A 16,900-nucleotide genomic window follows, 5' to 3' on the forward strand; every position below is an offset into this window, starting at 1 on the left:
CACAAAGGTTCATAAAAAGCAGTGTTTGAATTTAATAATTTAAATGGGATTGTAATATTTGAAAATCACTGTAATTCAATATATTTGCAAATATGTGAACCTTAAGTAGGTGGTATTGAATGAGTCCAAAAATAATTGTGTTGTACAAATACTGTTAGAAACACAGCCATAAGGTACAAAGAAAAAATAAGAATAAAAATGGAAGATTTTTATTTAAAAATAATAGATTTTTTGCTGTAAAGCTTCAAGAATAATGTAATAGGCTAAGGTAACATAAATATGGACAGAACTCATTTCAATATGGTGCTCTGTTTAAGAATTCTAAGAAATAAAAAATGCATAGGTAGAGGTAGAACTATATTTCAACTATATTTCAACTAACTATATTTCAACTCCTTATGTTGAAATATAGATGGTGGTATAATAGAAAATTGATACCTTTGGAATACATATTAATTTATACTTTCAGTGAACTAAAACATGAATAAGATATTATTTTGATAATCATGTTTTACAGGTATATATTATACCTTACAAAAATACTGTAATATTAAGATACTAATTTTCCATTTTTTGAACAGTGCAAAGTCTGGCTGATATCTACTAAAATTTAGATTGGTAGTTGTGAAAGGGTAAGAAAAGTGTATGGAGAATTTATTGTGTGATCACTGTGCCGTTAAGCACACTGGAAGAATTTTTAAGCACTGTCTCTCGAAAGAACAAATAAAGGAGCTTCCTTTAGGGAGGGAAGATCAGCTCTATTTAAAACAAAGCAGAACAATGAAGCATTTTTGGACTCACAACACCACTCCTCCTTTTCATAGGTTGGTTTTGCCCTCATGCAAAGTAACACCCTGGCATCCACATTAAAAACTGAAATTGACAAGGCATCCCTTTCATCTTCCACTGCCAAAACTCCTCATTAATAATAATTAACCATCCCTGGCCTCTATCCAACAGTTTAATAAATACTGGAACAACTCTGGGCCTCAGCTGCATTTGTAGCTTTAGCCACAGAATGGGAATGATGGGATTCTGAATGAGATTCACTGAATAGCATCAGTGCAGCAAAATGACTACTCAATTGTCTGTTAATGAATACCCATTATTTAAATACAAATTTATGTTAGAGTATGTGTAGGAATGCTCATTCAAATAGGCCCTATTCAGGTTTATAAAGTTAATTTTTATGTGCTCAAAAATTGCTAGTGTATACAATCATAATATTTGATAATTGCTATAAAATCATTTTATACATTTCATTTAGGTATGTTCTCTTAGGTAATGTAAATAACTTTTGTTTCCTGGTAAATGACGACTCTTATGTCCAATGTCAACAACATAAAGCAATATAGATGATACTTACGGAATAGTCATTGCAAATGTATTATTTTATTTACTTGATGGGTAAATTCTTCAGTTTGGTGTGTGATGTTATTACTCTTAAAATTTCACAGAGCATATAACCAAATGCCTTCATAGGACTGGATATTGTTGTATTTATTAGAAGAAATATGGTAGGAATGGGAAAGGTGAGTGCCTTTTCAAAATTCCAGTTTATTCATGGCGAGAATATGAGCTTAGTTTCTCTTTACTCTTCAAGGCAGAGGGGAATGACTTACCTGATTGGTGTAAAAAAAATAAAAAAATAGACAAAGGAACGGTGCAGGCATGGATTTTAATTTCTGTTTTTCAGAATATCCTCTTTTCAGAATTCATTCCCTGTTTGTATCTTGGGGCAGTCTCTACCCCTGTGAGGGAAAGGAGAGTGGTGCTACAGTGTACCTCAGACTAGGGGATAGGTCTAGCTTATTAGGAATGAATGGTCAGGATGTCATATTCGGACAATGGTCCAGGCAAATAACTTTAACACTATGCCTCTGATTCCCAAATCCTCTTTCACAATCCTTCAAAAAGCTCTAGGGCTTGAAGAGTCAGGCTTACTTACCTAGCCCAAAACTCCAGCGTGAGTGAACATTGATGCAATTGCTCTAGGACGAGCATACACACATGGCATATGTTTGAGTGTGTCTTCTTATCCTTGATAGCTTTCTGTGCCTATTTTCCTAAACTGAAAGAAATACAGATGAAGTTTGACTCTGGGTTTCAATCCATAATCCCAGAATGATCTTCTGCCTTGGTCAATGATGACATAAGTGACAGTTTATTCCATGAAGTCTTATTAAAGAGACAAAGAATCAAAAAATAACCTCGCTAGTGCTACCAGCAAAGTTTCTGATTTGGGATTTCACTTTGATGAAACTTGCATGAATCTTGACCAGAAAGTGAGTGAACTTTCTCCATGAATTTCCCTAAAAAATAGTTTTGAAGACCATTAGGGTAATTGAACACTTATCATGGTACTCACATTTTCAAAGAATAGGTACTAAATCCTAATGAATCTTCCTTAATTTCTAAATAAAAGTTAAATGTTATCCATATATATTTACCCAACAATTAGAAGTATAAATAACCAATTTGGATGTTGACTAAAAAGTAACACACTACAATCAGGAATTCAGAACATTTATTGCAAGAGCTGAATAATTGTAAATAACGTAGAACTGGCAAAGCAGTAACAAGGATAATTGTTTAGATATTTATTCTGTCAAAATCATCAAACACCCCTCACAAACCGACAAAAATGTACTTCAATAAGCAATGCACCCCTACCCATTATTTTCCATTATACTGTGGAAAAATGTGAACTGCTATTTACAAAGTAATTTTATTTTTTGGTAAGAACAAATTAACTATCAGATTAGCAAACCTTTTTTTTAAAATTTTTTGGGTTTTTTTTTTTGTTTTTTTTTACTTTTAAATTGATGGTGAACCGTGGCATTAAGATAACTTCCACTTCTTTCAATAAAGACATTTTGTTGCATGCTATTTATTTGTTTAAATCATCTGTCATGCCTTAACAAAAACCTCCTAAGAATGTTCGAATTTGGATTTGTTTGCACGTGCAACTGAGATCTTATTAACATTAGTTGTCACTTTGTTGGTTTGACCTAAGTGACAATATGCTGGTACCTGCCAGGCATTGACCAACTATGATAACAAACAGTTAAACAGCAATAATTAGAGATTTATCCCTTTATTTCCCCCAACTACCCTACCTGGAGAATGTTCTGTTACATCATGAAGGCACAACACATTAAATATTTTGTGGCTATGGTCTAATAACACTTGTGTTACAACAACATTATTGTATATGAGGATCAACACAAACTCTGCCATTTCAACAAAGTTGTAGACACACATTTGCCCAATTGAAACTATTTTAGAATAGTGATTTTTCTTCCATATATGCTAATTTTGATACATTAGTTTTGCATGAGTGACAAGTACAGGATATTATATCACTTTTGATGGATAACACTTTTCCATTACTCTCTCACTTAATGGTACTAATTAGATGATTTTGCTTTTGCCTACTTTGAAAACAAGGATGTAAAAAATAGGTTCTGAATTTCCAAGCTTTTGCAGAAGCCCTTTTTTGTATAGTTATCATTTTTTCTTTCATCTTTATTGTTTACAGAATTCCAGCATCATAAGCTATCATACAAGAAGCAAGATTTCAGAACCTTTTTTAAACACAAGTGTTTGAGATTCTTTGAACAATGTGTGTCAAGACAGACTACTAACGCAGAAACACCTCACTAAAAGAAACAATGAAAATAACAACAAAGAGGTAAATAAAAAGGACAGAAGCAACCATAAAACACAGAATTATGCTACAACATTTTTAGGTGAACATTATAAGTACACAAAAGTTGTTAATAATAGCTTGCTTCTATTTACAAATACTTTAACACTGATTGACTTACAAGTGTCCACTAACGTTGTTAACAGCACGATAGGTTTAATGCTTATCTCTTTAAGTTTTGTTTGCAGTATAATGTCAAGTATAGCGGTCCCAGCACAAATCAATGACAAAAAAAAAAGCACAATTTTTTAACTGGGTATGTTTTTCAGTCACTCTAATCTATGAAACTTTCTTACTTTCCAAATGCATATTCTATTGTTCATAGCAGCAGTCCAGGGTCAAAATAAAATGCAATAATAAAAAAAATTTTGCACAATGGAGAGATCTCTGGAGAGTTTAATCAATTCTAGTAAACAAGATTGCATGACTACAACTATCTTCTCTCATATGTTGCAAAATATTGTATTCTCCATGGTGCTAACACAAAGTTATAAGTATCCCTGCTAGAAGGGGCATAGTTGTAGAGATCTATTGAATACATAAAGCTCTGACACACACGGTATTAGCATGTCTATTTAGATTAAAGTTATTAGGTCCCATATAGCCTTTTCTTAGAGTTGGTGCTCCTTAGGACTCTCAATAGCACCTCCTGCTTGCTTATAAGACTTCAGATTTGCCAGAGGAATGTCTGTCATGTGGCTGCCATTGTTGAAATGGCCTTCGTTGGAGCCATACTGCTTACGGTCATTGAACTGGTTCCTGTTGCTGTCTTCTTTCCAGGCCCTGGTCAGGGTGTGCCCATTCACAAGCTTGTCCTTCTTCACCCATTCTTTCTGGGGTACAAAGGTTGAGAGAGGAGATTTGGGGTGTTGATATGGACCCAAGCCAGGAGGCATCCAGCAATTATCAGAGTGACCCAAAACCAAGCACTCTTGAGTGCACATCTCTGTAGCTTCAGCTAATCCTCGGGGACCCAGAGGCCCATCTGCAGAAGACAAGAGGGAGAATATAAGAAAAGAAAGTGGTTACGATTTTCAATTAAAATTATCTCTTAGAGAAAAAGTATGTTATTAGTGATCTTATTTTTTCATAAAGTCAAGCATATCTTTGAGTCAAGTCAAGCAACTCAAAGATATATTTCTCCATCTTTTAAAGATTAACACAAAAGGAATCAAATTTGTTATGGAGGTAAGATTGATCTATTAATATTTTCCCTCTTAATCCTTTATTTAGTTATTTAGATCCAAAGACACGGATAGATAGATAAAAAGACAGATATGGGTGAACAGATATAACCATGATGTATCATTTTTTATCAAGTCTTTGATAAAGGCATATAGATTATTACTAATTTATGTTCTAAGAAATCCCAGAAATAAACTCATATTTATGATAAATTATAAAAAGTAGAATAATTTTATGTGCAATATTAAAGAATATATAAATAATACAACTCCACTAAGTTAAAAAGCAAAATTACCACTTGAAACATAGCATCATTAAAAATAAATACTCTAAATGGTTATATAAAATATTGTTTTTTTCTACATAAACACATTATTTTTATATGAAAATATCTTGCCACATTTTTGAAAAGTGAAATACTCATTTTGAAGAATAACTATTGTATCTTACTAATGATACACCTGGTCAGCTGCAAACATTCTGAAATCCAAGTAAAGAAGAAGCCATTTGCATCCGGATAGTGTTTGGTTCCTCTGAGCTTAACTATTTTCTAAATTTCTAAGGTATAAAACTGAAGCTAAATTACAAATTGAATCACATGGAGTCTAACATTCAGGGGAAAGAAAGTGATCACAGAATTTATCTTCTACTTTTTTACCAGCAGGTTAGAACATACATTTTAACCAGGATTTCAAAAGTTAACTATTTTATGATTGTTTAAAATAGAAATCAGCCCTTTACTAAAAAACAACATAAGCCAAATGGTTAAGAAATAAATTGGGTTTCTTTGTTGCTGTTGTCTTACCCCCCTTGATTAAACAGCCACGTGATAGATAAATGATAGCTTGGAAATTAGGAATTGATTTTACGAATGAAGTTAAGTGGATAGGCAAGAATGCCTGAAGCATAAAGCATTTTCAAAAGCAGAGAGTCATCAGAAAAAAACGCAGAAAAAAAAAGTAAAGAAAACATACCTGCAAGTTTGCTTACTCATCAATTTAAATCGCTCAATAATTGGAATGTAGGTCTTTGATAAAATCCAAGTTAGCACAACTAATATTTTTAAATGTCCAATAATTGTGAGCTTTCTATTTGCCTTAATAATATTCTAATTATTTCTTGCATGTGAAAAAAAAAATTCCCACTGAGACAGGCAACAGTTGATGGCAAACACCAGAGACAGCAAACCACAGGCAATATCAAAATAGATACTGAATGTACCTTTCCTGGGTACGATGCATACTACTAGGGTGATGGGTGCACTAAAATCTCAGACCGCACCACTATGCAATCATCCATGTAACCAAAAACCACTTGTACCCGAAAAGCTATTGAAATAAAAAAAAAACTTGTTTAAAAACAGAACGGATACTAGATGTGAAAAAAGTGGCTGAAATGCACTATTTCATATAAACTCAAACTTCAGCGATTTTTTTTTTTTTATATCTAAAAGTCTTCCTTTTAGAATAACCTTAAAATTACTTCCCATCTGAACCATATTCCCAATCCCCTCAAAAGCAAACAGTTTTATTTTATTTAAACACATATTCATTACTTAAAACTTTTCCTCTCACATACCTCCAATGATTACTTACTTTTTCTGGATATTTAATTTAAACTTCTCTATGAGTCTTTCTTTGCCCTCTACAATCTGGCCACATTTTAAAAGTTCAAACTAATTTCTCACTTCTAGACTCCCTTAGGTGTACTCAGTGACTGCATTCACAGAGCTAACACATTTTGCTTAAACCAATCCATGCTCCCTGCATTAGGATCACAGGCTTAGAAGATGTTTTTTGCCAGGCCTGTTTTCATTTAATTACTGATCTCTTCAAGGGTCAGTTTATGTCCCACACACCAAAAGCAAGCTTCCATAACTCTACCAATTCATGCTTCATATGCACCTTGATTTCCACAGAACTTTCTTTATTGATGAATAACAAATTTCCTAATTGAGCTCCCTCAACTCTTACCTTAATTCCATTTTTGTCTTTTGGAGGGGGTTCGGTACATTTGCAAGTTTTGATTTTAACTTCCTCCCAACTAGATTGAAAATTGATGGGGAAAAAAAAACCCGGCAATTCGGTCTTCTGATTCCTCATAGTGCTAAATAATAGTAGTGCTCTACGAACAATGTTAATTGTTAATTAAACTTTTATGAGGTTGAAAATGTTCTGAGGATTATTAAAGATATCCCCTGCTTAAAGGCAGACCTAAAGTAATTATAATAGAAGGTGCTGATTTCACAAATCTTACACCAAATGCTTCCTCAACAGCAAATTCCTTTGCCTAGTAATACTTTGTGACAGTTTATAAATGAATAATTTAACTTATCTGTTAAATATATTTACTCCTTTCTAAACATCAATGGAGTTAATCACCAATTTGATGTGTAACATACCTTGAAGCCTATAAGCAAACTTTTAACCTTTACATTTCCAGCGTCATTAATAAGTTTTTTATTGTTAAAATCTCCAAAGGGAAAAAAATTACCAGCTACCTCAGAAATGTCACCACATCAGGGTTTTATTAAGCTCGTCAGAAATGAGAGGATGTGCAAGGCTATTTTAAAATTAGCCTTATGCAACACACCCTGCCATCTTATTAATTTAAGACATATCACCTAAAGATTGAGAATGTGTTGTGTGTGTGTGTTTATAAGAATATGTATACCTTAGATTTTGAGCATTGAGTGACACATTTTAACAAATAGAATTTATCCTTTTAAGAAATATTTACAACGAATAACATATATTTATTCCAGAAACATTTACTGAGCATGTACTATGTGCTGGCACTGTGATCGGCACCAGAGCTACAGCCTTGACAAAAACAGATGTCAACACTGTCCTCATGGAGCTGAGAGCTATTCTGGGAAACAAATAATTGGCTTAAGAGCAGTGATCTGAGAGGGAAGTAAAAGTGTCATTAAAATGAGCTGAGGGCCATTAACTGTTCTAGGAAGGTTTTTCTCTTTATGACTTAACCAACAGACTTTGTTTCAAGGTACATCATTTCTTCTTCAATTTCTTTAAACTTTTTTTACATAATTGACATTAAGACATTTACAGTTAAAATTTTTATGCACAAAATCTTTAACTTGCAAAACATGAGTTTATTTTCATTAAATAATATTAATTGTTCTTTGTGCATTGTACTTCCCATGATTCATTCCTGTAAGTAGACTTGAAGGATTTTGATAAAGTCTATACATAAATTTATAGAAGTTTTGTAGATTTATAAGTAAGTCTTTCAGATAACTGGTTGCTGTAAAAATTTTAAAGATCTATCCTCAGGCCAGCCACACACAGTGGGACTCTAGATGAAAGGCAGAAGTTTTTTGTTAGAGCTCTAAATGGGAGAAGCCTGTCAGGCAGAGCCATACAAGGGACTAAATCTGGGAATAAGGTAACAACAAACTGGAGCTCTAGGGGACAGTTTATGTATGAAAAACTGACTAGGGTTAGCTAGGGTTTTAGGGCTCTCTGAGGATTGGCTAATTTGAGTAATTTCTCAAGAACCAGGTCAAAACAGCAATGTCAAATTATCTAATATCAAAGCATTTGCTTAGGGAGGTTGCTTAGTGACTCAGAAGTGTGAGATCACTAGAAGAGAAGTAGAGGAATATGGATTTAGCTGCTCAAAAAGGGGAAACTGACCAGTCTCTAGACAGGGGCTCAAAACTAAGCCAAGACAGCAAACAATAAAACAAAACAAAACGTATATACATCAATCAATCCATCAACAATCTACTTATCTGCTGAGTGTCATTATAGTATGAGCTGTATTGTTGGAAAATATAATTTGCTTTATGCTTTAAAAATTTTTATTTTTAATTTTTCTGTTACATGGTAGGTATATGTATTTATAGGGTACTTACTTTATGTTTTGGTAAGTTTTTATTTTGGGACACAACATTAAATAAGAAAAAGTTTAATTTTTTTCTTTGGGCCTCTATGTAATTCCCAGTAATTGCTGTGATATTAAGGACAAAACAAAACAAAACAAAAAACAAAAGCCCAGTGAGTTTTATCTTGGGAAAATAGCAATGCTTCCGTGTTTTCCTCCGTAAAGTCAGTGCTGTAAATTGGTAAAAAGAAAAAGTAAGTATTTTTTCAAAATTCTGTGATGAATTATTAAAGGGAATACATTCATTCTAATGGTCTCCTAAGTCAGTCCCTGCCCCATACATGTTTATGATCTGATATATGCTAATAATTCCCTAGTTTCTAACTCATTTTTCTCATTTTTAGAAGTACTGAGTTTTTTATGCTTTTAAAAAGGAGAAAAACATTGTTTTAAAAATGTTGTCAAATACTGAAATTTTCCAAAATATGGTCGAATGTAATCTATAGTTCTCCATCAATATATAGCATTTTAAATCTCAGATGTTTGCTAATACTGCATAAATTATACGCACTAAACTATAATCCTTTTTCTTTGATATATTTTTATTATTACTTTAGGTAACTGTATTAATTGATGAATAATATTTGTTTTTCATTCATACAGTCTCTCAAATATTTATTGAAACCTAATATGCATCATAGGTATCATTGCACTGGATTCTTATTAGATGTTTTGAGCTTTTGTTTGTGTGTGAGTGTGGTGTGTTTGTGCATGTGTAATCATGTGCATATGTGTTTTTTATTGTTTCTCTATTTTTTTCATAAATTTTATAATGTACTATTTGTGCTACGTCATAAAATATATGTGTAGAATCCTGATCAGAATTCCAAACTACTTATAAATACTTCCTATAATTTTATCATTACACCAGTTTTTTCCTTTCTTTTAAAATAATTAAAATCATCTGTCATAAATTTTTTAAACACTGAAACATTTATTCATTTTTTTAACTCAAATTCTTTGTTGCTTTGCACAATCTCAATGTCTGAGTTTGGTTATCTGTGGTTAGGGTATGTGTAAAATCGCAAGTGCAGATAACACCGTGCAAGCCATCTGTCTCTGCATTTAAATTTTGAAAGCAAAAACAAAAGCACATAATGAAAAGCTTCTGGAAAGTTGTTTCAGATAATGTTTAGGTCAGGTCTCAAAGTTCATCTTCACACTACTCACCTTCTTGTTAAAAAACAAATAAAATATTTTTCAAAGTTTTAGGCATTAGCAGCTCTCAGAAAGGTGCCTGAATTACTAACTTTAAAAGATGCAAGTTTAAAATGTAAAACAATCCAAGTTAATGGAACTCCACCTGTACTTAAGTAGTAGGATACTGCAGTGGTTTTTGATGTCATTTTACTATAACTGGAAGCAGAACTGTTACTTCATTAATTCACTGCTGTAATTAAGGAGTAGCTTCTGGCCTGTTGACCACCTACATTTCAATCTCATTATTTGAAACCCTTTAATACCAAAGCTAGAAACTGGCATTTTTTAAAAAAAAACTATGGGACTTTTTATATTCCTGGCTAGTTTTCATACTGTATGAAATTTTGATCTTTTCTATTAATAAATTTTTCTTATAATTTTTACTGGTAGGTAAAATAAGTTTAAACAGACTGCCAAAATTGATTTGTAAAATAAACAAGTCATTTTCATATGATTTAGGATCAAATTCATCACATCTCACTCTGTTTTTCGTTTTGTTCAATTTTTATTATAGGAAAATTCCTCTTCTGTTCAATACACATCTGACTGTCACGTTATAATATTATTTCTGTAGTAAGAACATATATTGCTATTTTTGTGTAAAACGTTTGTTCGTAAGTTCCAATTTTGCTGTACTTCTCCTTTATACTATCATGGGTGTCTATTGTGCAAAGACTTGTGCACCCCAAACACTTCAATGTGAAAGATGCATTCCACTGATTTGGATTTTCTAAAGCAATTTCCCTGATATTTAGGCATAGTGATGTTTTAAAGAAATTTCCTTTTTATGTAAACTTTTACTCTGTAATTTTGCTTTGTACTTACAGCTATTAATATGCTCAGCAAAATCTTAATCTTCATACTTGCTCCTTGCCTTAACCAATATTTCTATAATAAAATTTCAGGGAAACAAATATTCTCATTCATTCATTTGAAGCTAATTTTAGTGTCTCCAGAATACTAACACAACCAAATTTAGTATTTTTACTAGCTCATTTTATCTCTCAATTTATTTCTCTCTCTCTCTGTGTTGTTGCGGGAAGTCAGGGACCCCGAACAGGTGGACCAGCTGAAGCCATGGCAGAAGAACATAAATTGTGAAGATTTCATGGACATTTATTAGTCCCCCAAACTAATACTTTTATAATTTCTTATGTCTGTCTTTACTGCAATCTCTGAACATAGATTGTGAAGATTACATGGACACTTATCACTTCCCCAATCAATACCCTCTTGATTTCCAATGCCTGTCTTTACTTTAATCTCTTAATCCCATCATCTTTGTAAGCTGAGGATGTATGTCGCCTCGGGACCCTGTGATGATTGCATTAATTGTACAAATTGTTTGTAGAGCATGTGTGTTTGAACAATATGAAATCTTGGCACATTGTAAAAAGAACAGGATAACAGCAATGTTCAGGGTACAAGGGAGATAACTTTAAACTCTGACTGCCGATGAGCCAGGCAGAACAGAGCCATATTTCTCTTCTTTCAAAAGCAAATAGGAGAAATATCACTGAATTCTTTTTCTTAGCAAGGAACATCCCTGAGAAAGAGAATGTGCCCCTGAGGGTAGGAGTCTAAAATGGCTGCTTTGGGGGTGGCTGTCTTTTACAGTCGAAGACAAAGGGATGAAATAAGCCCTGGTCTCCTGTAGCACTCCCAGGCTTATTAGGACGAGGAAATTCCCACCTAATAAATTTTGGTCAGACCGGTTGTCTGCTCTCAGACCCTGTCTCCTGATAAGATGTTATCAATGACAATGCGTGCCCAAAACTACATTAGAAATTTTAATTTCCCTCCATCCTGTGGTCTGTGATCTCACCCTGACTCCATTTGCTTTGTGATATTTTATTACCTTGTGAAGTATGTGATCTCTGTGACCCACACCCTATTCGTACACTCCCTCCCCTTTTAAAAATCATTAATAAAAACTTGCTGGTTTTATGGCTCAGGGAGCATCATGGAACCTGCCGATGTGTGACGTCTCCCCCAGACACTCAGCTTTAAAATTTCTCTCTTTTGTACTCTTTCCCCTTATTTCTTGGACCAGCCAACATTTAGGGATATAGAAAAGAACCCACATGAAATATGGGAGGTGAATTTCCCCAGATAGTGTGCGTGTTATTTATTTTTTTTGAGACAGTGTGTACCCACATAACATTTTTTTGTGGATTACCTTGAATGGAAAGCTGAAACTATAGGTTTATGTAAATCTGGAGGGACCTGAAAGAAATGTCAGAGGCAAGTTTACTTGATAGACACCCTAATATCCACTATTCTGTCCTACATTCTATATTTATTGAACAGTTGCTATTAAAAATAAAATCCATTAATTTGACTCAAATCTAAACATGGTAAAATTAATTTCAAATATGAAAGTTGGCATGAAAACCAGGAAATAGTTCATCATTGCCCTTGTGCCCTTTGGAGACTGTATTACTATTTCAGACCATTTTATTCTATGCCCACTTTATTCTATGCCCAATCAATACTTTTAAATGAATGTTATACAATAACAAATAGTTGTTTAGTTATTACTCTGCTCTTGTTGTTCAGAAAACCAGTCAGAGGGTGTGAATCTCATTGCCATTGTATTCAGATTTTATATGAAATCATATACAATAGTTATGCGAGCAGTTCAAATCCAAAGGGAAATGTGACAAATTTGTGTGTACTTTGGGGAGAAATGCTTTCCATTCATTTATTCAATAATTTCTGATTTAGCTTATGTTAAATTCAAAAGACTATTGTATAGAATATCTAAAGTCAGAATCAATAGGAAAATCTCAAGACACAAGATCATTATAGACAGGCAAACAAATAAATAGATTTTAGCACTAGTTGAATGAAGAATTGCTATGGACTTTGAAAAAGTAAGCATAGACTCCGTAGCTCCCAGTCTCTTATCTATAAATTGAGGGGATAAAAAGGCTAGATTTTGATGCATGCCCTCTATACATTCTTTTATTCCTTAATTAAATATCATTGTGGTTTGTCATTGATATAATGTGATAATCAAACTTTTCAATGCTACTTCATTTCAGTAAAAAAAAAAAGCCCAAAAGAGAGCAAAGAAATGATAAATCTATTGTTTGGACAATATGGTGAAACACCAGCTCTATAAAAAATACAAACATTAGCCAGGCATGGTGGTATGTGCCTGTGGTGCCAGCAACTCAGGGGAACTAAGGTGGAAATATTGCTTGAGCTGAGAGACTGAGGCTGCAGTGAGCGGTGATTGCAACACTGCACTCTAGCCTGAGAGATAGAGTGTGACTCTGTCTCAAAAAAAAAAAAAAAAAAAAAAAATTACTCTAGTACTGAGGTCACATTTAGATTTTTGAGTGTGAAATTATATTGTGAATAACTACATTTTAAAATCTAAATAAAAATATAGTGGCTCTATCAGAGTTAGATCTGCATTTGTGAATGCATCTACAGTAACCTTGAGAAACAAACACATGTGAATCCACACCACCAGGATTTGACAAAACCTCTGGTTAACAAGTAAACAAGGATTAAACGTTTTACACGTTTCTCATACAGATTTCTTCCTTGGTCACAGATAAAAAGTCAACATTTGCAGATGGAGACAGTCCAAATACAATAACACATGGCCATGCCAAGCAGCGGATTCCCGGCCAGAGAGGATATTGCTATTTGAACAGACTTTAGGGCTCACAAAGAATGAAGAGCACTTCCTTGTACATCTTCAGCCTTCTACTGCAGGGCATGAAAATCAGCTGCCTTTTTCTCATCTGCTAAAGCTAATTGCTGTAAAGAAAAGCTTCTCTGATGATTCTATGTGTTCTCTGTTAGTATTTTACATTGCAATTCATTGAATGACAATAGTCCAAAGAGACAGACCTTCATTATTCAAACTAACTTTCATTTTTCAACCAAATTGCTTGATGTGAAACATTGTATTTACTTTATTGCAGATCATATTTACTTTCTTCTATAGTTCATTTCTTGTATTAGTATTTCATGTTTTTTGTTTCAAAAATTCATTCATATACTGCTATCTCCTGATTTACTCTCCATTTCTTGCAATTTGCATTGTTTCTCAGACAAACTTGGTAAATCTTATTTGATGTGAAACACATTTTAAAGTGCAGATCTAAGGTGTTAAGCAGTGAAGTAATACTTTAGAGATTAATTTTCAGACTGTAGTCCAAGTGAAAAATAAGCCACTTACATAATATTTTGTCCCCTTTAAAAAATGTTGCAATTGCTGGCCTGAATACAGGTAATACACAATGGTAGCACACAATGTTATGAAGCAATTTGCCTTTATACAACTCCACTGTTTCCTATATTGCAGGGATATTTAATCACATGAGAACAGGAAAAACTGATGATGTTCATTTTCCTGCCTGTGGTCTCTGACAGTTTTTACCCAGGACACTAATAATATAACTTCAGCATTTTTCTTTCCTAGACTCTGGGTTAGAGTTTCTACTTCTCACAATCATCAGAGGCAATAGAGACTTGCCCCAAGTGATTTTAAGCATTGGACAAATGGGGGAAAATACTTTGCTAAATTAATGAGGATTTAAAGACATAATAATTTGTATACTTTAAAATATGTCTGAAAGATTGTATTTTAAATGGAATAAAACATCAGATATGGTCCATGTGATCTGTAGGTGTATATGTGTGTATTTACACCTGGATTGTCTTACCATCACTTTAAATTAATATATCACAGCTTAGTGCTTCTCAAATGTTAATATGTATATGAGTCACCTAGGAAAATCATTAAAATGCAGATTCCAATTCAGTAAATCTGATTGGGTCCTGAGTTCCTGCACTTCTAACAGTTCCTTAAGTGATTTTGCTGATGGTGTTCAAGAATCACACTTTGAGATGCAAGACATTTAGAACTTACCTGTCTGCATTCGCTCCTTTCCTAGTGGTCTAAATTAATAACATTTTCAGGCATCGTCTTGTATTAGAGTTCACCAGAGAGTTTTGAGCACATAAATTGTTCTCATCAACAAATTCTAAATCAGTAGGTTTGCCAATTCTCCTAATCCCCCAAGTCACATTCTCCTATTTTCCTAATCCATCACTTGCCTTCCTGTTCAGTTTCCTTTGATGGTACCACACCCTTGTCAGATCCCGAAATGTTAGAATGCTCAGAGCACTTTATCTGCACTTCACTCATGTGAGTGCATGTAATCACTTGGTCTTGCACAACAGGCATGTGCAATCACTGGCTAATTTTTGTATTTTTAGTAGAGATGGGGTTTCGCCATGTTGGCCAGACTGGCCCCGACCTCCTGATCTCAATTGATCCAACCTACTTGGCCTCCCAAAGTGCTGGGACTACAGGTGCCAGCCACTGTCCAGCCCTCTAGCTTAGTTTTTCTTGATAGCACTCATCACTACCTCTCACAATATGTTTATTTGTTAATGGTCTATCTCTCACACTAGAATATAAGCACCATGATGTCACATACTTTGCTTTTTCATACATCTATGTAGCCATGAAACAACATCTCTTACTATGGCCTGGCACATGGCAGATAATTACTAGATATATTTGAAGAAAAAAAAAAGTTCGTGCTGAGCCTTAGATTGGTGAGCCAACAAAGAAACTGCATGTAAGACATTATGGGGCAAATAATTTTCATCAAGAAAATAGTAAATAACAAGGACACCTCTAACCTGTACATGAGAAACTTTGGTAAGAATTTATAGCATAATATTTTTTTTATTGTATATAATTTTTGTTATTTTATTTTATTTACTTTACCATAGCTAGTATGTTAAACATTTTGGTAGGTCTTTTTTACCCTTGCCTTTTTTTTTTTTAATTAATTTATTATTATTATACTTTAAGTTGTAGGGTACATGTGCATAACGTGCAGGTTTGTTACATATGTATACTTGTGCCATGTTGGTGTGCTGCACCCATCAACTCGTCATTTACATCAGGTATAACTCCCAATGCAATCCCTCCCCCCTTCCCCCTCCCCATGATAGGCCCCGGTGTGAGATGTTCCCCTACCTGAGTCCAAGTGATCTCATTGTTCAGTTCCCACCTATGAGTGAGAAAATGCGGTGTTTGGTTTTCTGTTCTTGTGATAGTTTGCTAAGAATGATGGTTTCCAGCTGCATCCATGTCCCTACAAAGGACACAAACTCATCCTTTTTGATGGCTGCATAGTATTCCATGGTGTATAGGTGCCACATTTTCTTAATCCAATCTGTCACTGATGGACATTTGGGTTGATTCCAAGTCTTTGCTAATGTGAATAGTGCTGCAATAAACATACGTGTGCATGTGTCTTTATAGCAGCATAATTTATAATCCTTTGGGTATATACCCAGTAATGGGATGGCTGGGTCATATGGTACATCTAGTTCTAGATCTTTGAGGAATCGCCATACTGTTTTCCATAATGGTTGAACTAGTTTACAATCCCACCAACAGTGTAAAAGTGTTCCTATTTCTCCACATCCTCTCCAGCACCTGTTGTTTCCTGACTTTTTAATGATCGCCATTCTAACTGGTGTGAGATGGTATCTCATTGTGGTTTTGATTTGCATTTCTCTGATGGCCAGTGATGATGAGCATTTTTTAATGTGTCTGTTGGCTGTATGAATGTCTTCTTTTGAGAAATGTCTGTTCATATCCTTTGCCCACTTTTTGATGGGGTTGTTTGTTTTTTTCTTGTAAATTTGTTTGAGTTCTTTGTAGGTTCTGGATATTAGCCCTTTGTCAGATGGGTAGATTGCAAAAATTTTCTCCCATTCTGTAGGTTGCCTGTTCACTCTGATGGTAGTTTCTTTTGCTGTGCAGAAGCTCTTTAGTTTAATGAGATCCCATTTGTCAATTTTGGCTTTTGCTGCCATTGCTTTTGGTGTTTTAGACATGAAGTCTTT

The 16,900-nt window shown here is 33.9% G+C and overlaps 1 protein-coding gene across 9 annotated transcripts in view; it reads right to left on the reverse strand.

Moving 5' to 3' along the window:
* Positions 1-2,510: 2,510 nt before the first annotated feature.
* PCDH9 (protocadherin 9) overlaps positions 2,511-16,900 on the reverse strand; it is a 956,768-nt gene continuing 942,378 nt past the window's right edge. For all 9 annotated transcript variants that reach the window (XM_005585979.5, XM_005585977.5, XM_015439327.4 and 6 more), the window contains one exon: positions 2,511-4,694. In XM_005585979.5, coding sequence (XP_005586036.1) covers positions 4,321-4,694 — 374 coding nt within the window. In that variant the 3' untranslated portion in view covers positions 2,511-4,320. The remainder of the gene's footprint in view (positions 4,695-16,900) is intronic.

This window comes from Macaca fascicularis, chromosome 17 (assembly GCF_037993035.2).
Source record: "Macaca fascicularis isolate 582-1 chromosome 17, T2T-MFA8v1.1".
In the NCBI taxonomy this organism is placed as follows: domain Eukaryota; kingdom Metazoa; phylum Chordata; class Mammalia; order Primates; family Cercopithecidae; genus Macaca; species Macaca fascicularis.